General features: G+C 54.8%; 1 protein-coding gene across 2 annotated transcripts in view; it reads right to left on the bottom strand.

Moving 5' to 3' along the window:
- Positions 1-3,603: 3,603 nt before the first annotated feature.
- The window catches only part of TMEM266 (transmembrane protein 266), a 145,355-nt gene continuing 128,724 nt past the window's right edge, over positions 3,604-20,234 (bottom strand). For both annotated transcript variants that reach the window (XM_001146305.7, XM_009429597.5), the window contains exons 9-11: positions 16,493-16,682; positions 6,303-6,365; positions 3,604-4,826 (exon numbers count right to left, since the gene is read on the bottom strand). In XM_001146305.7, the coding sequence (XP_001146305.4) occupies positions 4,252-4,826; positions 6,303-6,365; positions 16,493-16,682 (828 nt within the window). In that variant the 3' untranslated portion in view covers positions 3,604-4,251. The remainder of the gene's footprint in view (positions 4,827-6,302; positions 6,366-16,492; positions 16,683-20,234) is intronic.

Raw genomic sequence — 20,234 nt, 5'->3', positions numbered from 1 at the left:
GGACTGCCATGTTCCTGGCTCTGGCATCCTTCTCTATGCTCTTGGTGCCAGGCACAGCCATCCTGATGTCTCATGCTCAGACACCACAGACTGGAAATGGTGGCATCTCCTCCTCATCAGTTCCCCCAAGTCCCATCAGTCAGGTGTCCCCAGCGTCTCCTCCACCACCGCTGCCTTCATCTTGCCTGCCCATGTGCAGCCTTGTTCCCTCTCCTCTGGGCACGGGCCCCTCCCTCTGGCTGCTCCTCTGCAACTACCAGAAGACTCTGTGGTAGCCCTTCCATAGCGCTTTATCTCTAGGGAGAACATCTGGCTTGGCCTGGCATCCAAGGCCTCTGGTGAGCAGCCTCACCTGTCCTTTTCCAGGTTGCTCTCATGTGGTCCCTTCCCCCTCCTACCCATGCCATCCTCTTCCTGACACCAAACTTCTCCCTGTTCCCAAACCCTGCCTAGCTCACTGCTGTTCCTCTGCTTGCACTGTTGTCCCACCACCCTCCTCCTGACATTCCTTCCTTTTTTTCCCCTTTAAGTGGTTTAACAACTGACTTCATGTCAGGGAGATAATCAAAAATTCCCTGCTCACATTCTCTGGAAGTGGGCCAGTTTTGTAGCTCAGCGTTGAAACTACCCCTAAAAACTGCTCTCCTCTTCCACGACAAACAGAAGAGTTGATTTGGTATACTTACTCTTTTAAAATCGCCTTTAAATGTTTCCTCCATTGTGAGGCCTTCAGATGTCCCCAGGCAAGTAAGTAGCTTCCTTCATCTGTGTGTACTGTCTTACGCTGTGACTGTTGTGGACTCTGGACTTGGGGACCACCTGTTATCTCTGTCCCCAGCCTCTATCTGTGAGGCAGTTCCAACACAACATGAAGGCAACAACAAGTGCTCAGCAGGGTCTCACCTTACAGCAACTTGTAAATACCCCAAGAAATCCGCTTTTAAATGTGGAGTTCTGGCCGGGCCCAGTGGCTCATGCCTGTAATCCCAACACTTTGGGAGACTGAGGTGGGCAGATCATTTGAGCCCAGGAGTTCCAGACCAGCCTAGGCAACTTGGCAAGACCCCATCTCTATAAAAAACACAAAATTTAGCCAGGCATGGCAACGTGCACCTGTAGTCCTAGCTACCTGGGAGGCTGAGATGGGAGGATCATCTGAGCCTGGGAGGGTGAGGATGCATGAGCCATGATTATGCCACTGCATTGTAGCCTGGGCAACAGAGCAAGACCCTGTCTCAAAAAAAAAAAAAATGGCTGGGCACGGTGGCTCACACTTGTAATCCCAGCATTTTGGGAAGCCAAGGCAGGTGGATCACCTGAGGTCAGGAGTTCGAGACCAGCCTGGCCAACATGGTGAAACTCCGTCTCTACTAAAAATAGAAAAATTAGCTGGCCATGGTGGTGCTCGCCTGTAATCCCAGCTACTTGGGAGGCTGAGGCAGGAGAATCGCTTGAACCTGGGAGGTGGAGGTTACAGTGAGCCGAGATCATACCACTGCACTCCAGCCTGGGCGACAGTGAGACTTTGTCTCAAAAAAAAAAAAAAAAAAAATACAAAACAAAACACAACAAACAACAAAAGAAAAAAAAAAGTGGAGCTCTCTAGAGACCCATTTCCTAGAGGACAAACTGAAGAGAACAGCTGCCACTTGCCTAGCATCTTTCCCATGGCATCCCTCCCCATCCTGTGGTTCTTCCCTGGAGTAGGAGTCCCCAGCGGACGCGAGTGCTGGCAGTCGGCCTTGGCAGTCGGCCTTGCAGCTCCCCCTGGCATGGGGCCAGGTTCATGTGCCTGTGAGGTAGCAGCACTAGCCCAAGAGCTGGGACAATGGAGTTCTGCAGAAGGCCAGTCACAGCTCAGCAAGGTGAGCCTGGAGGAGGAGGGTGGCCATTTCTAGTCCACTGGGTGGAGATCACCAGTTAAGGAGCCCACTGGCTTCTGCCCTACAGATTACAAACCATGTAATACCCTCCAGCCCATCAAGTGGCAAAAGCCAAGTGACTGCTTTGCTTCCCAAAGCTCTAAACTCTGGGAACCCCAGGGCCTGGCATGGTGCCGCAGACTTGGGCCCCAGTTTCAGGGCCTGTCATTAGAGTTCAACCTCAGAAAGTTTCTTCAATCTCTCTGAGCCTCAGGTTCTTCAACTGTAAAATGGGGTTAGTGATACCTGCCTCACAGTGTCGCTGGAAGGGTTAAAGGAGCCCATGTGAGTAGGGGCCTTGGCCCAGTGTCCAGTGATGGACGCTATGGCAGTGCTGCTGGTGACGCCTCAGGTTAGCCACTCTTGCCCTTTGCAAAAGCTTCCCCTTGGTAGGTCTTCTGATTACACCGCAAGAGTGACTCAGTTGGATGTTGCCACCTTTAGCACTTTTTTAACAACTGTTCATCACCCCATGAATCAGGAGGGTGCTCTTTGCCAGCACGTGGTAATTTCCTTCCCTTTCTTCCAGTTCAGCCATCTTTCCCAAGTGGCTCCATGCCCAGGCCTGTGGGATTCTAATGGGGCTCAGGCCTGCTCGTTGTTCTTGAGGACCAGCCTGGGAGGCAGGCAGGGAAGCAGATGCTGACCAAGCCAGGGACATGGTGCACTGTCAGGTGAGTCCAGGGGGGCCACAGGAGCTCCAAGGACACCCAGCCTAGTGGCGAGGGCAGGCAGGACACTGTCACGGTGAGAATAACCCAGACCAAGGTAGAGGGGAGAAAGAACAGGCTGGACAGAGGCATGGGAGGACAGCCAGAGGGGCAAGCAAGCCAGCTCACGAAGGGGCTGAGTCACACTCAATGTTCTCTTGAGGCAATGGGAGCCCTTAAAAAAAATTATGTCTTCTTGCCGGGCGCGGTGGCTCACACCTGTAATCCCAGCACTTTGGGAGGCTGAGGCGGGCGGATCATGAGGTCAGGAGATCGAGACCATCCTGGCTAACACGGTGAAACCCCGTCTCTACTACAAATACAAAAAATTAGCCAGGTGTGGTGGCAGGTGCCTGTAGTCCCAGCTACTCAGGAGGCTGAGGCAGGAGAATGGCAATGAACCCGGGAGGTGGAGTTTGCAATGAACCGAGATCGCACCACTGCACTCCAGCCTGGGCAACAGAGCAAGACTGCGTCTCAAAAAAAAAAAAAAAAAAAAAAAAAAATTATGTCTTCTCTACTCCCCTCCCCCTCCCCATATAAAAGAAAACATGATGGTCATACACACATGATGGTCATACACACAAAATCCCTTGGAGGCTTTTAAGCAGGGGCGCTGAGGCTTAGCTGCCTGGGAAGATACACTGGGGAGGGTGAAACCAGAGGCTGTGCAAAGAGGAGGCTGCTGCAGTCCAGTCCGGCAAGGGGCCTGGGTCTCAGCACGGCCGTGATGGGAGCCAGGGACAAGCAATTTGGAGGGTGGAATGACCAGGATTCACGACTGCTCACAGGGGACGAGGAGGGAGCCTGGGGATGATGACCAGGATTCACGACTGCTCACAGGGGATAAGGAGGGAGCCTGGGATGCCATGTGCATCTGAAACTGGGTGGATGGTGGTGCCCTGGCTGGGAACCACTCTGGACACCTCACCTGGGCTAGCAATCAAAGGAAAACCTCCACCAACTGGGAGTCTCAGTGCAGCTGGTTTTTATTATTAAAGCCAAGGTTGGAAAATGGTTGTTCCCCTGCCCTCTAGGACCCTCCCACCCACCTCTAGATTGATCCCTTTATATCCTGTGAAGGTGAAAACTAGATTCGTCTTGAAGAGACTCAGAAACGCTCATGCTGGAATGAGAATGAGGACAAATGACATAGGCTCAGATGGTGGTCTCCGTGTGATTGTGTTGGACTCCACCCAGGATTCCTGGGAAAGACGGCTTAGGGGTGGGGCTGGACAGCCCCTGCTCACAGTGCTGTTCCCTAGAGTCCAGGGTGGGCGTCAGGAACGAAGGCAACGGAAGAGGCTGAGCTGGCCCCCCCGCACTCTACCCTGCTGAAGCTGGGCCACAGGCTGGTTTTTGTAAAAATGGTTAAAAAGAAAACCCAGCCACGAGCACCACCCTCCCCTGAGCAGGGCGAGAAGAGGCGCCAGCTCTGGGCTTTGAGGTCTGAAGCTTGTGGCCTCCTGGCCTGGCGTCGCCTCCCTGGAGGCAGGCAGCACCCTGAGGGAGGCCAGGTGGGCTCCTGGGCCCCGCGTGTGGCCCTTGGCAGCCTCCAGGGTCCCAGGAGAGCTTTGAGATGGCTGTCTCCCCTCCTCTCACCCAGCCCATGGCAGGCTCTAGGCCTCAGGGACCCTGTGCAGCTTTTGCTCTTTGGATTCCAAAGATCTGAACTTGTCCTCCAGCATGGGCACAGTGGGCTGGAAGTGGATGACAGGCCTGATCTGAAAGACAGTGAAGCCCTCCTGGTTCTTCTGGTTGAACAGACTTACCCTGTGTTCCAGCTCGGGGCTGGTTTGGGCCGAGCCCGCTGGGCTGGGCCGGGCGAGGGGGGCTGGGTCCAAGGCCCTCTGGGAAGGGCAGGGGTCCTCTGACAGGGAGGACAGCAGGTCCTGGACTGTGGCCTCCTCCACCTGCTGCTGGGATGGCAGCGGCAGGGGAGAAGGGCCGGGCTCAGAGGACGGCTCCTCGCGGGCAGTGCTGCAGTCCATGGAGGAGCCCAGCGTCTGGCTGCTGTCACTCTGGGCCCGGGTGACTGAGCTGCGGGAGGCACTCTCCGAGGTGGCGCTGGTGCCATTACCGCCGAGCTTGAGGGGCATGTCCAGAGAGAAGAGGTCCGAGGAGATGTTGGGCTGGTGGATGTCTATTGCGGCCGTGGTGACCATACACACAGCTGGCTCTGGGACACCGCTGTCTGCAAGGTAGGAGGGGATCTTGGTCACACTTCAACCTCTGCCACACCTGGGGGCCCTGAAGAGAGCAGGTCTGAGCCGGGCGGTGGGCAATGAGTGTGGCTAGGCTGTAAGAGACCGTGCCTTTGTGGAAGGAGGCCTTGGTAGAACTCCCTCCCAGTTCTCCAACATCACTGCCCTGCTTTGAGGGGTATTATGCCTCATCTTGTTAAACTCAAGTGTAGGCGTGTGACACGCTTTGGCCAGTCACCCATGAGAAGTGACCTGTGGCACTTCTGGGCAGAAGCTTTATGAGCTGGTGCTTTACCCTGGCAAATGTTCTAGGATAGATGGTGACTGTTCTGTCAACTGGGTGCTGGAGTAACAGTGATGACCCAGGAGCAGCGCCCCCAGCCAACCTACAGTGGGCTTTTGTGGCTTTGTTTGTTTAAACCATCGAGATGCAGGGTTATTTGCCACAGCTGCCTAACCTAGCCCATCCTAACTCAGGAAGCTTGGTGTGCCAGGGCAGGGAACTTGGGTTCCATGGTCTGAGGAATGACTCAGTTTCAGATGGACTGGCAGGGGTGGGGGCTGCGGGGTGGGATGATCAGAGCCTGCTTAGCATGCATCACAGGATCAGAGGATGCTCAGAGCTCTTTGCTCTAGGTGAGATGTACCACGGGGCTGACCTACAGAGGGTGCAGGGTGGGGAGGTTTCTCCCCAAAGTTGTGGAGGACTGGGAGAGAGGTCTGGGCTGGAGACGGTGGTCTTTGAAACCAGCATATTGGATGAGGCTTTGAGGGAGGAGAGAAGAGGGATGAGGCCTTAGGGAGGCTAAATTGTGGAAAACAAAAAATGCAAATGCATTATTCACATGGCCCAACATAATATTCTAGCCTTACAATGGAGCATACAAGGTTTTGGGGGCTGCGAAATTCAAACTCAAGAACTGCATGTGGAACCCGGAACTGGAAAGGGGGCTATGGAGAAACGAGACACCCAAGGCCTCAGCATTATTTTAAAATTCAATTTTTCCCATAAGTAAAAACCACTAGGCTTCCCTGAGGTTTTTTTCAAGTGCAAGAACATCCAGCAGGAATGTACCCAAGGCCTGCTGCTTCTCACACCCAGGGGTGCTATGGCACCTCAGCCTCCACTGTGCCCACCTTGACATGTGTGCAGGTGGGCACTGAGGTCACTTGGAGTTCTGGATTCCAACCCCCTTCCAATTTCAGGGTTCCACATGCAGTTCTTATGGGTGATCACAGAGCACCCCTATCCTGGCACCTGCAGGCTCAGCCCCTGGGGACCCCCAGCTCCAGTGCTGGAGTTTGCTGGAAGCTGAAGCTCCGATATTTTAACCTTGAGCACTGCCTGCAGTTATGGTTCACAGGCACCAGGTGATGGGCATGCTTTGAAGCCAGGCCGAGTTGTCTCTGGGTTTAGGGGTTGCTGGGGTTGTGGCACATGTAGAACAGCCCCAACCCAGACTTACCACTGCTGGGCCCATTGTAATACTGACTGATGTAGCTGTTCATGTCGTCCTTCACCGTGGCTTCTACAGAGGTGGGGACAGAGAAGGGTGAGTGCATCAAGTTCATTCTCTACCACTTATACTCCTGTCCCCACCCCCACGGTCACAAGAGAAGGCAGCTGTCTCACAGAAGCCCTTGGTGTGTGTGACGGGAGCTGCCTCCTAGTTCTCCATGGGGACCACCTGTCTCACCTGCCCCAGGGGCTGGACTGCACTGGGTGCTGGGGGACCCAGGTTCTGATGAAGCATCTGCCTTAAAGTACTGACCTGGACAGACCCCTTCCCCTCTGTCCCCAGTTTCCCCATCTCTGAGATGAGGGGTGTGGAAATAATTTATCAGGGCTTTTCCTTGTCTGGATGGCCTGAGCCTTCATTGCCTAAACTTCTCAAGGGCACTGGAAACACTGCCCTTGGTAGAGAAGCCCTGAAATCCCATTTGCAGGACACAGCCAGCCACAGGGCTGAGGTGCCATCCAGATAGCCCCCCGTGGCTCGATCCACCTGAGGGCTCCAGCCTTCCATGCAGTATAGGAACAGACCTGGGGAGGTGGGGTGCTGGGGATCTCCACCACCTGCACTGTTCCTGCACACAGTAGGTACTCAGTACATAATTACTGAGCAAATAACAGAAAGGGAGGTGAAAAGCTATCCATGTCAAGGGGGGTGGGAACAGGGTCTTAAATATTGACCAGCCTGGGCAACATAGGGAGACCCCACCTCTACAAAAAAAAAGTTTTTTAAATTAGCTGGGCGTGATGATGCACACCTGTGGTCCCAACTACTAGGGAGGCTGAGGTGGGAGGATTGGTTGAGGCTGCAGTGAGCTGTGATCACACCACTGCACTCCAGCCTGGGTGACAGAGTGAGACCCTGTCTCCAAATAAATAAGTAAATAAGGAATCTTGGTTCACCTCCTGAGAGGAGCAGGGAGGGAATGGGAGGAGAGTTGAGATTTTCAGAGTGGCCTGAGAGTGGGAGGAAAGCCAGGTGCTGGGAGACCCCAAAAGCCATCCTAAGAGCTGGGCCTTGTTGCAAGGGCAGCGAGGCAGTGAGGGGCCACAGGATGGTCTGAACTTGGTCAGGTGTGATTGGGAGAGGCTGTGGCAGGAAGACCAGAGACTGCAATGCCCAGGGTGGGGTCAGACACCAGAAAGCCCTCAGCATGGGAGGGCTGAGGGCTGTCCTCCCTCCCCCATGGAAGTCTGGAAGTGCTCCAGGGCTGCCCCTAGAGTCCGAGTCTGCACCCCCAGGAGCTTCTCTGAAGAATGGGGTCAGCAGACCCACTGTGTTCTGAGGGCCCCTCCCAGGCACACCTGTGAGCTGCAGAAGCCAGTCTGCCCTGACCCTGGGAGGCTGGAGGCAGCACAGAAGGGCCTGGCTCTTAAAAGCTTTTCTGGCCTCTTTTGATCTTTAAATGCCTGCAGTCAGAGGTGTGTTTTGCACTAACGCTGGGGTTGAGGGAGGGCCCCGGGCTGGCTCCAGGCCCTGCTCCTCATCAGCCAGCTACACTCTTCTTGCAGCTGGGCATCCATACACTGTGTGTACTGCCAATGCTGTCTAGCCTGGCTGCTGCCCTGGGAAGCCAGGGGTAACTGATCCCTGCAAGCTGGAGGCTCAGGACCCCCAGGCCCTGTGGGCCAGGTTGGGGGATCTGGTCAATCTTGGTTTTATCCTGAGACCACACCCGCAGGGACTCCAGAGGGCCATGTGATGTGAGTAGGACAATGAGCTCAGCTAAAGTATCCACAGAGCAGCGAAACCTTAACCCAAGAGCCACTTGCAGGAGGTGGCCAGGGTAAATGAGAAAATCCCAGATGCTGAGTTGTCCTTGTGCTGCCACTGGCCTGCCATGGGGGCTCAAGCAGGTCCCATCCCCTCTCTGGGCCTCAGTTTCTTCATCTGTACCCCGATGGCGCTGGCGAGGCTCTTTCAGATTGTGATGGGGCCAGGCAGATGGTTCTGAAGTTCCAAGAGGTGACAGAGTCACAGCGGAGTGCGAAGGGACTGGAGGCATCTTGGCCAGTCCCCAGTGCAGGAGTCCCCTGGATACCGGCCTGAGAGGGCTGTCTCCACCACAGCCTGCACACCTCTAAGGAAGTGGAGCAGCTCTGGTCATCAGCTCCTGGGCAGCTTCTCATTCATCTGTGCTCAGTGGAGTCACAGTGAGCCCACCCTCTGCCATGTATTGAGCCCAGGAGTCCCTGCCTGCGGGGAGCACAGTCGGGGCCTTCCAGGGACGTCAACTCCTGGTCAAACGGCCCATTAGCATTTAATCAGGAAGGCCTACTATGTGTGAGGCTTACAGGTCCTGGTCCTGCCCTCCACACAGGTACCAAGGACAAGCCCATTTCTACTCACGGTCTACATGACAGCCCTTCCACCACCTAAAAAGCCCCTCACATCCCTCCTGGGAAGTCTCCTTTCCTTGGAAAGCCCCTGTGCATTCTCTACCCCTCCCTGGTTTCCCAGCCTTTCCACCCTGAACGTTTCACTATGGGCTCCAGCTGTGACCAGAATGGGAGGGAGGGAGGGAGGGACTAGTGTTTACTCTCAAAGCTCCAGACCTAGGGGTCCGCACTTCACACACTGATCTCCCTGCCCCTGTGCTGCAAGGCCGTGATTATTGAATAGACTGTGCCAAGTGCCCTGAGATCCGATGTGATCACACTGCCCTAATGCACCCTCACATCCTCCGAGCTTGTTCAGAAACTGCCCTTCTCTGCCAACTCATGTGGAGCTTGTGGCCAGCACGGATGCCCAGGTCTTCTCTGCAGGAGCTGAGGCCAGACCAGGCCTTCCGCACCCTGTACTCATTGTAACCCCCAAGGAGGGCTCATCACCCTGGGCAAACATCAGCTTGCTGGGCTCAGCCCAGAGGGTCAGCCTGCTGGAGACATCCTGAGTCCTGGCTCAGTCTATCAAGGTATTAGATCGTTCTCCTTTCTCTGTGTTGCCTACATAATTGAGTCCTTCAGCCCAGACATCCCTCCTGAGCTTCGGACTGGTCTGGCCGACCGTCCCCGGACAACTCCTGGCTGGCCTCCAGCTACCTCTGACTCAACATGTCCAAAATAGAACTCAGTTTCTCCATCCTCCTCCATGGCCTCCATCTTGGTGACTGGTTCCCTGGCACTTTTTAGTGCCTCTCTCTTACCAACAACTTTGACTTCCACCAAGTCTGTGACCAGTTGAGGGACCCCTGGCCCTGTGACCAGTCCTAGATTGGACTTCATGGTTTACCCTTTGGACTCCTGCCCTGCCTGTGGGTTCAATGAATTAGATTACTTGCTCCCGGGATGTGCCTGACACAGAGCCGAGGTCCCTAGGTGGCCATGAGGGGTCTTTTCAGTCTGCACTTGCTCTCCCTGTCCCTACTCCCTCTGCTCCAGACCTGGACCCACACAGGGCCTTGGAGTGAGCTTTAAGGCGTGAGTCTGAGAGCCAGGCTGGCCTGGACTTCTCTAATGGTGCTGATGCCGGGCCTGCCTGTTGTCTTGTGTCACGCAGGCTGGTGGATCCTCTTCTTCCAGAACTGAACACTTGGGCTGCGGTTCTGTCTTCACCCACAGAGGGGGACCAAGGGCCTTGGAGGGCAGAAGCCACATTTTACTGTCTCCCTGGTGCTTGGCATGGAGTTTGGCATATGCCAAGTGCCATTAGGCTGGACTGGACAGAAGACTATGGTTGGATCAGAGGCCTGTGGGACTTCCCAGCCTCCACCCCTACTCCAGGGAGCCATGGAGTCACCACACACTCAGCAGGAAGTCTCACTGCCCACCCTGGTTCCTCCTACAGAGAGACTGGGGGATCTGGGAGCGAAGGGGTGGCAGGGGAGGCAGACACAGATGTTTATGGCTGGGAATGGGCCACACTGTTGGCCTCACACAGGGCTGCCCACCTTCCATCTAAGAATAAGCCCCTGCCCCCGGGAGTTTGCTTTGATTCAGCCCTGAGGAGTCCTAGAGACACACAGGAAGAACCCACAAGGGACTGTGCTGTGCAGTCCGTGGAGGGGCAGGAAAGAATGGGCACAAACACAGGCTTCAGAACAAAACAGACCCAGGGCCAACCCGGCTCTGCAGGGCACATGCTGTGTGGCCTTAGGTAGATCCCTTAGCCACTCTGAGCTTCAGCTTCTTCATCCATAAAATGGGGATAGCAAATGCCTACTCTGCTGGTGAACTGGAAAGAGTCCCTGAGATCATGAATGTTTAGCCCGGGGCCATCCCTTGCCTCCCTGAACCCCTGGCTCCAAAGTCTCAGTGCTTTCTGTGGCAGCTGCTCTCTGCTGCCTGGCGCATTTCTTCCCAGGGTGTGAGCACTTTGCAAACCCAACCTGACTAATCCTCCTAAAGCCCGTCAAGTGCAGTGGTGCCAATGCTCATTATGTGGGTTTTACCCCTTGGGTGGAGCCCCCGACCTGCCCAGCGAGGAGGCAGAGGTGGAGAGAAAGGGTGGTGAGTCAGCTGGGCCAGGCTTCCTGGAGGTGGTGGGGACTGGCCAGGCTGCATGGACTGTGGTGTGGCAGAGGGGCATGGGGCACCAACCACATGCCCTGTGCAGACCCAGGCCCCAAAGCCCAGGGCAAGGCTCTGATTCCTGGTTTGGGCTCCTGCTCCTAAACTCCAACTTGCTCTTCCATGGCTTGGCAGCCCTCACCAAGGGAGGGCACTAATATTCACTGAGCGCCTACTGTATACAAGGGATGAGAGCTGTGCATATGACTAAATGTTCAATCCTTCTCAGTGAAGAACTTCTACACCTGTTTCATTTTGAAAACACTAAGACTGAGACAGGACCAGCTACATAATTTCTAGGTCCCTTGTTTAAAAGGTATTAAGAATTTCAAGAGGGTAACAGCAGAGCAGTGAACCAAAGTTAGGGCCCTGTGTGACCACACAGGTCATGCATCCATGAAGCCAGCCCTGATCACAGAAGTAACTTGCTCAAAGCCCAGTTGAAATTCAAACCCAGACCTCAGTTCTAAACCCATGTCCCTCCGGTTGCTTCAAATGCTACTTTGCCTGAGGCTCTTTCAGATCTAGTCCTACAGCCCTGGGGTTCCTGGGGTCCCCAGTGTCGCGGTCAGGCCCACACATTTAGAGGCCAGTGGAAAGCCTTGCCTTCATGATCAGCCAGGCCCGCTCCTCTCCAAGGACAAGCACTGGTGCCAGCTCAGCTCCCTCCCCTGGGGCTGCCCGGCAGAGGCAGGCACAGAGCAGGCTGGCCACATGCACCCCTGCGGCAGTGTCTCTGGATACTGCAGCAGCGTGGGGGACGCGAAGGTTCCCTGTGATATATGGTGAAATCCGTGGCACTCCCACCAGGGGCTGTAATTCATAAGTTATGGGCGAGCTTCAAGACTAATAAATTTGGGAGAGAAGTATTAATGACTACACAGGGGCACTGTGAACTTGGCAGGCCCCAAAGCCTGGAACTCTGCAGCCTAGGTTTTAAAAATGATTTGTGCTACAGCAAGTCTAAACAGAAGCTGCTTGGCGTTGTCTGACTGTGACCTGCTGGCAACTGTTGAGACTGTGGAGCTGCTTCCTCCTCATGGCTGGGGCTGGCACCCCGCCCTCCTGGGCTGCCCTCCCCCACCCTGCAAAACACACGGCCCTCCCGAGGCTCTGTGACTCACAGCTCATGTCTGTAGGTTAATCCCTGGATTGTCTGTGTCCTGTGCATGAGGTGGGCCTCAGAGCCTCGCTGGCCTGAAGGTCACAGTTAGCAACAAGCACTGCCCTTACTTCATCTCCAGAGTAGCCTACAGTGCTCTCAGCTTGTCCAGCCATAATTTCTAATGTCATGAAAATCCCTCCCTGGACACAGTTCCTGGTCAAGGAGAGATCAGCTGGGGGATGCCCTGTGTCCCTGGACCATGCGAGGCTGTGAATCATGCGTGTTCCTCGCCAGCCCTGTGTTCTGCCCTTTGCCTTGGAGGCATTGGCTTTGCTGTTGATGCTCTGGGGCTGGCTGTGAAACAATGTGCCTAGGCTGGGGCAGGCAGTATCCACAGAGCCGGGAGGTACCCAGGAGACACCCCAGAAGAAGCAGGGAAGAGTGGGCAGGGGGATCCCAGGGCTGGACAGAGAAGCATCTGCACCTGCTCCCAGGGTGTGTGTCTGGCACCTCTATGGGAGGCCTGGGCCTGCCCTATCCAGATATCCCCTACCTTAGTTTCCAGGAGGGTTAGCAGGGACACTGCAGACCCCGTGACATCCTGCTGGTGACACATAGCCTATCAGTTTCCCCCAAGTGGCCTTCGACTCTGACCTGCTTTCTCCCTTCTGCCCCTGCCTCCTCCTCCTCCTCCTGGAAGTTGCCCACTATGGGGGCTGCAGAGAGAGGAGGAGCAGGAGGGCCAGGCAGGACTGAAAGCTTCAGAGCACTCCTAGAATGTGCACGAGTATTTTAAAGGCTTGGTTTCTTTGTGGAACCTCCAAGCCCAGATCTTGGCTCCCCTGTGGGCTCAAATGTGGCATCTGGCATTCAGGGTCTTATAGGTCATTGGCTGAGGGACAACAAGGGCTGTGCTGTTAGCTCTAAAGCCAATGACCCTGATGAGAGAGACAGAGGAGGTGCTGCGGAGAGCGGCTGTACCGGGAGTGCTTAGACCTGCAGAAAGAACAACACGGGGCAGGCCCAAGCCCCAGGTGAGTTGAGGTGCAGCCTCAAGATGGGCTGTGGGCAGAGCCAGGAGGCTGTCACAGAGGAAGATCCTGAAATGGGCTGAGATGGTAAATCCGCTCCTTTCATCCTTAGGAAGCCAGGCGAAGTGGGCAAAAGTTGCTCCCACCTTCCAGAAGAACTTTCAAAAAGAATAAGAAGGTGGATTCCACAAGCACAAGCCTAGGGGCTGAAAGCCAAGAGTGGGGTTTATGGGGTGGACTACTGCTGACTGGCCTCAGCTCCCAGAGAAGACGCAGGGCTCCACACCAGAACAAGTGATGTCAGACAGCCTTATTTTGTTCTTTGATCAGTTACCGGCTTGAAGATTACATTCAATGCAACAAACTCTATGGAGACCTGACTGAGGCAGGCCCTGAAGTAAGTTTAGAGGGGAGACACACATAAACGCTCCTGGCAGTGGGGCAGGATCCGGACCTGGGAGTCGGTGTAAGGTTGCCAGGGAAGGGTGTGGAGATCTGGGAGCTTACTCTAAGATGGGTTCTAAGCATGAAGAGAAGTCTGGTAGGCAGGTTGGGCCATCCCATGAACAGCATGCAGAGACTCAGAAACCGTACAGAACATTTACAGAACTAAAGGTTGTTCCATTCCTCCAGAATGAAAGGCAAGCTGGGGTGGAAGGAGATAAGGCTGGGGAAGCAGCCCGGGGCAAGATCGTCAGGGGTCTTATGTGCCTGCCCCCTCTTAAGGGTTGAATGGGTACCCCCTCTTCATTCACATGTTGAAGCCGTAACCCCGAGTACCTCAGAATGTGGTCTTACTTGGAAAGAAAGCGGTTGCAGATGTCATTAGTTAAGATGAGGTCCTTATATGACTGGGGCCCTTATAAAAAAGGGAAATCTAGACCCAGACATGTGCATAGAGAGGACGCCATGTGCAGATGAAGGCAGAGCAGGGTGATGCTACTGTAAGCCATGGATGCCGAGGATTGCCAGCCGCCACCAGGAGCCAGAGGGAGGCCTGGGACAGATTCTCACTCCCAGCCCCCAGAGGGAAGCAACCGTGCCCAACCTTGATCTCAGGTTCCAGCCCCCAGCACTGTGAGACAATACACTTCTCTAGTTTGTGCTAGCCATTCTGTGGCATTTTGTTATGGTAGTCCTAGCAAACTAATCCACCAGCCTAAGGCGCGTGGGCTTTCTCCTGAGGGACACAGGGAACCAGGAAAGGCGGAAGTCGGGGAGTGGCATGAAAGATTTTGGAACAATCACGGTATGGTGGGGGAGGGGAGACTGCAGAGGGCAGGGAGCTGGGCAAGGTCCAGACATAACAAAGGCTGAACGATGAAGATGAAGAAGGGGGCTGTTTCAACTAATCAGGAATTGGCGATGGGTTGTGAATCAGGACCTACCAAGCCCTGGAGTAAAGGCAGGAATCAAACAAGCTACAGCTGGACGCTGATGATTGTGAAGTTCTGCACGAGGCTACAAAAAGCCTGTTGCCCAAGGCTGGGCTGCTGGGACACGTGGCTCAGCTGAGCTGTGTGGGGAGCACGTGAGACTGGGTCAGCTATGAGCTCAGCCAAGTGGTCCCCACAAACTCAGGAGCCTACTGGCTGCATCGTGGGGACCCGGGTCCAGGAAAAAAAAGCAGTAGTGGCCCCCTCAACATTCTGCCCTGGGCTTGCAGCGCCCCAGTAATTGCATTCAGTTGTGGATATTACTCTGAGAGGGACCAAAACACTGGAGAGCTCTGGGAGGAGGCAGTACATCAAGAACTTGGAGAGCACGTCCCCGAAGATTGGCTGTGGGAATGCAGGTGATGGTCCCTGGAGGAGAAACAATCTCTAAACAGTCTCAGCTGGGATGGCACTGCCTGTGCGTGAAACCCACAGCTGGTGGGGAGGCAGGGGCAGGGGACCAGGCCTCAGTGCAGTCTGAGGAAGAATCTTCTTACAGGCAGAGCCATGTGGAGGTGGGGTGGGTTCCCCAGGGAGGTATGAAGCACTTATTCTTAGAGGAGGGCGAGCTGAGGCTGCATGGCTCATGGCAGGGAGTTATAGAGGGGATTCTCACATCAGCTGAAGGGCTGGAGCCAGAAATCCCCTCTAGCCCCCAAATCCTATGTTTCTAAGATCTGAAGATCTCTCAAAAGAGTGGCTGGACACAGTGGCTCATGCCTATAAACCCAGCACTTTCCATGGCTGAGGCAGAAGGATCCACTTGAGGCCAAGACTCTGAGACCAGCCTGGGCAACATAGCAAGACCCCACCTCTACAAAAATAAAAACATTAATTGGGTGAGATGGTGTACACCTATGATCCCAGCTACTCAGGAGGCTGAGGTGGGAGGATCACTTGAGCCCAGGAGTCTGAGGTGGCAGTGAACTATTATGAGACCACTGCACTCCAGGAGTGAGACCCTGTCTCCAAAAAAAAAAGCAACCATTCGTTTCCCAAAAGCTGTTTGCAGTGTTGCAGTGCCTTACAGCCCTCAGAGCTTTCTCACACCCATCGGTTCCTCGTAAGTTCTGTGAGGCAGACAGAGCTGGAGTTAAGAGTCCATTTTACAGAAGGGAACACTGAAGCCTCCAGTCATGGAGCTGAGGAGTGGCAGAGGCTGGAGCTCAGGCCTCTTGCCTCCCCACCTGCTCAGCCTGCCCGGCTGCGTCCTCACTGCCCTGCAGGGGACACGGCATGCCAAGGCAGAGTGGCTCCTGGATGAAGCTGGGGTTTTGGGTCCCACAGCCCGAGTTCCCAGCCCAGTACCACCATTTCCTGGCTTGGGTGGCCCCGTGCAATTCCCGAAACCTCTGAGCCTCGCAGCAGCCCTGTGAGGAAGCCTCAGTACTGCTCCTATTTGACAGCTGGCAAAACTAAGGCCCCAAGAGAGTCCCATCACATAACTGGCTGATAGAAGAGTTGGGATTTGAATCTCGAAATAACTCCCTTCCATACAGGACCCTACCCTGGGCTATCGCTCGTGTTCCCATCTCCACCAACATCACCGTCTCGTGAATTCTCACCGTCTGCAAGGCTCAAGCTCTGGGCTGCTGTGGCCCCGGGCCTGGACTTGTTTGGGCCCCAGTAGGTGGTAGTCCAGTAGGAAGCCCCAGACCTCTGTCTGGAAGCCTGGCTCTGCCACTTATTAGCGATGCGCCTTTGGACGGCTTTCCTGGGTCTCGGTTTCTTCAGCCATACAACAGAAAAGTCACACCTCCTCCTCCGGCTACCGCGAGGACAGGGAAGACACCACACACAACGCACGCCAGTGGCCACAGGCATGAAATGGGGACGAGTCATTTCTAGTTTGGGTCGGTGGCTGGACTACATGCTCTCTCCTGGGCTCTGACAGGCAGTACCGAGGCTACTGATCTGAGCGTGTCCCCCAATCACGAGTGAAGGAGGGGCACACACCTGAAAGGAACCCCATCCACTCTGCGCACAGTCCCGGGGCGCGAGAGGGAGGCGAGGGGGATCCCCGGCCGTGACACTCTGGGGCCGGGTGGAGACCCGGGCTTACCTTGCGAGGGCTGCAGCTCCTCCACGACGCTCTCGGCCGCCGTCTCCTCGTCCCAGGTGCCGGCCTCCAACACTTTGAAGCGGCTGCGCGGCTGGCTGAGCACGTGCGGGGCCTGGAGCGCCGCTTCGCGCTCGGCAGCCAGGTCTAGGTCCTGCTGCGCCAGGTGCGCGCGCAGCTGCCGGATCTCAAACTGCGGAGGGAGACGGGCAAGGCTGAATCAGCGGCGAGGGGCCGGCGGGGGCCTCCAGCCTGACCTCTGGGCGCTTTGCTCCTGCATGGGGGCGGGGTGGGGAGGACTGGGCTGAGCCTCCCGCAGCTGGATGATTCCTTAGGAATCTCCCAGCATCGCGGTTCGCAAGAGCTTCTTAGGGTTGCGGAGCCTTTTCCAACCTGTGCGATCCTGCGTCTCAGGTGCCTTGCAGTCTGGCCCCCATCTCACGGATGCCCGGGAGAGGAAACACAACGTGTTTCCTTTGTGGAAAGGCCACTGGACGGGGAGTCAGGAGCCCTGGGTGCAAATTCAGTTCTAGCTCTTCGCCCAGATGTGTGACCCCAAGGGGTGCTCGACAACATGAAAGCCTCTTTCAGAACAGGAAACCTCAGGACACCCAGGGCCCGCGTCCCAGCCTGGGGGACCCCATCCTGGCGTCACTGCCCGCTGGTCTGAACTCTGGCTCGTTTTCTCCACGAGGAGGCACCCAGGACCAGACCGATTCAGTCCAAGCCGTGTGGCTTCCTGGCCCTGTGGCCTTGAGCAAGTCCCGTCACCTCTCCAGCCTAAGTTTCCTTTTCTGTAAAATGGGGTTTTCACCTCTTTGAGGACTTGGGTTGCTTCCTCTTAAGGGCTTTCTCCCAGATGGCGTGGCAGCCTATTTGAATTTCCTGCATTGCACTTATCACCTTCTGATATTATTGTGTATTTAATGTTTTGTTGATTTTACTTTTACGAAGGTAAAGCACACTCACAGCTGAAAGCATTCACGAACAATAGGGTGGCCAGGCAGCAACCTGGCCTTGTAAAAGCTGCACACATTTTAATTTTGTTTTACTTTCTGTTGGGGAAAGCTTCTTGGAAAGGCTTCCAGATACCTCTTGGGTTTGTGGCTGAGATGGCTGTTCACGCGCCAGGGCCTTCATGGGACATCTGGGCCAACGAGGAGTTTGGGTCTGACACTGCAGGTCCCGGCCGCGGGCTCGCGGGAAGGAGAGCCTTCACCGCCACCTAGTGTTCCCCGCACGCCTCGCACCGCTTCTAAACGGAGCGAGTCGGGAGGGCGGACAGAGAAATACCACGCCCGGGCGCCCTGCCTAAGAGGTTACCTACTTACCAATGCCGCGCAAATGCACCTCGCCAGCCCTGACCCCTCAAACTGGGGTGTCAGACTCTCACCGCCAATGCCTCCACGACAGTATCACTTTCACAGGAGTTGCAAAATCAATCTGGTCAAAGCAGGACTCCTCACTGTCTCTCCCAACCTGTTCCTCAAGTGTTTTTATCTCATTTTAGCTGGAGCCAAAAATGCAATCACCTTCCTTGCTTCATCCCTTTCCCCCACCCCAACATCCCATCCATCCCCCAAGTCCAGCAGCTATCCCGCCTCCCTCCACCTCCACTGCCAGCTCTGGCCCCTACAGCCGTGGCTTCTGCGTCCCTCTGCCATCACTCCAACAGGACTCAGGGGGACTCTCCCACACCCAGGTCAGATCATGACACTCCTGTCCATAAACCTCGATGGTTCGCCACCCCACCTGGGAGATAGCCCGAGCTCCTTAGCTTTGGCTTACAAAGCACGTGCACCATCTGGCCCTGCCCACCTGACCAACTTGTCTCATCCTCTCTCCCGTGACCTGACCCCAAGACGCAATCCTTCTTCTGGTTCTGTAAAGATACCAAGCATGCGCTGGTCTCAGGGCCGTGTTCTCAGCTGCTTCCTCTGTCCCAGATCACATGGTGGCCCCCCTCAGAGGGGCCTTCCCTGACCCACCACCTAGGGCAGCCCCCCAGGCAGTCAGTCGCATCAGCCTATCTGAATTCTCTGCATTGAACTTATCACCTTCTGATATTATTGTGTATTTATTTTAATATTTTGTTGATTTTACTTTTATGAAAGTAAAACACATACAACTAAAAGCATTCACCAACAACAGGGTGGCCAGGCAGCAACCTGGCACTGGACAGCCTCCCAATGTCAGTGTCTATAGGTTCGGTCTCTGGGACTGCAGGTTTTCAGCTTCCTGCCTGAGGCTATAATTTTGGTTGCCTCTGTGCTGGGAGTAGGGCAGGGGAATAGGGCAGAGGGTCCCACTTTTAGGGGGAAAGATTTTCATTTAATCCTCATTTTCAGCCCTCCACCTTTCCCCAGGTCCCTGCCTAACCCAGTGCCCACATGCAGAGCCCCCTGGTTCATTTTCTCCCAAGGACAAACCCCTTGACTCTTGCAGGGTGGGGGAGCTCAGTCTCCTGGCCATGCAGGATTTGGGAGGGTGTCTTGGGATCTCAAATACTATGCATGCAGACCTTTAGCCACCCCCACCCAGTGTCAGCTTCACACTACACCCCCTTCCTCCCAGACTCTCAGGGGTTCCGAGGGGAAAAGTACCCCATTTCCCTCACTGTCCTCCTCTGTGAGCACTTTAGTGACACATTCCCCACTCTGTTCAATCAGTTACCACTTTCTTGTCTAGTCTCCATTTCCCCCCAATTCACTAAAACCTCTTTCCTCTTTGTCCTGATGGACAAGACTTAAAGAGACCTTCCTTCCCTCCTTCTTTCCTTCCTTCCTTCCTTCCTCCCTCCCTCCCTCCCTTCCTTCTTTCTCTGCTCCCTCTTTCTTTTTTTGAGACAAGTTTGTCATGATGGACAGAGACCTACCCTTCCTTTCTCCCTTCCTCCCTTCCTCCCTTCCTTCTTTCCTTCCTCCCTTCCTCCCTTCCTTCCTTCCCTCCTTCCCTTCCTCCCTCCCTCCTTTCTCTTTCTCTGTCTTTTTCTTTCTTTCTTTTCTGAGACAAGGTTTTACTCTGTCTGCCACACTAAAGTGCAGTGGCATGATCATAGCTCACTGCAGCCTTGTACTCATGGGTTCAAGTGATCCTCCCACCTCAGCCTCCTGAGTAACTGGGACGACAGGCACATGCCCGGCTAATTTTTTTATTTTTATATTTTGTAGGGACAAGATATATTTTGTAGGGTCTTGCCATGTTGCCCAGACTGGTCTCAAACTTCTGCACTCAAGCAATCCTCCACCTTCCTCAGCCTCCCAAAGTGCTGGGATTACAGGTGTGAGCCACTGTACTTGTCCAAGAGATAGTTTCTTAATTCTTATGCATTTATGATTTTGTTCTTTACTATCATTCCATTGGGGTTTGGGGAAGGAAATCAGATAAATATTTGTGATCATGCTTGATATGGTTTGGCTGTGTCCCCACCCAAATCTCATCTCGAATTGTAGTTCCCATAATCCCCATTTGTCGTGGGAGGGACCCAGTGGGAGGTGATTGAATCTTGGGGGTGGTTACTCCCATGCTTTCTCATGATAGTGAGTGAATTCTCACAAGATCTGATGGTTTAGTTTTTGTTTGTTTGTTTGTTTTTCAGACAGTCTTGCTCTGTCACCCGGGCTGGAGTAAATGGCATCATCTCGGCTCACTGAAACCTCTGTCTCGTGGGTTCAAGTGATTCTCCTGCCTCAGCCTCCCAAGTAGCTGGGACTACAGGCATGTGCCACCACACCCAGCTAATTTT

Source organism: Pan troglodytes, chromosome 16, assembly GCF_028858775.2.
Source record: "Pan troglodytes isolate AG18354 chromosome 16, NHGRI_mPanTro3-v2.0_pri, whole genome shotgun sequence".
Lineage (NCBI taxonomy): Eukaryota > Metazoa > Chordata > Mammalia > Primates > Hominidae > Pan > Pan troglodytes.
Note: the sequence above shows the minus strand (reverse complement) of the source record. Positions and strands in the feature narration are given on the sequence as shown.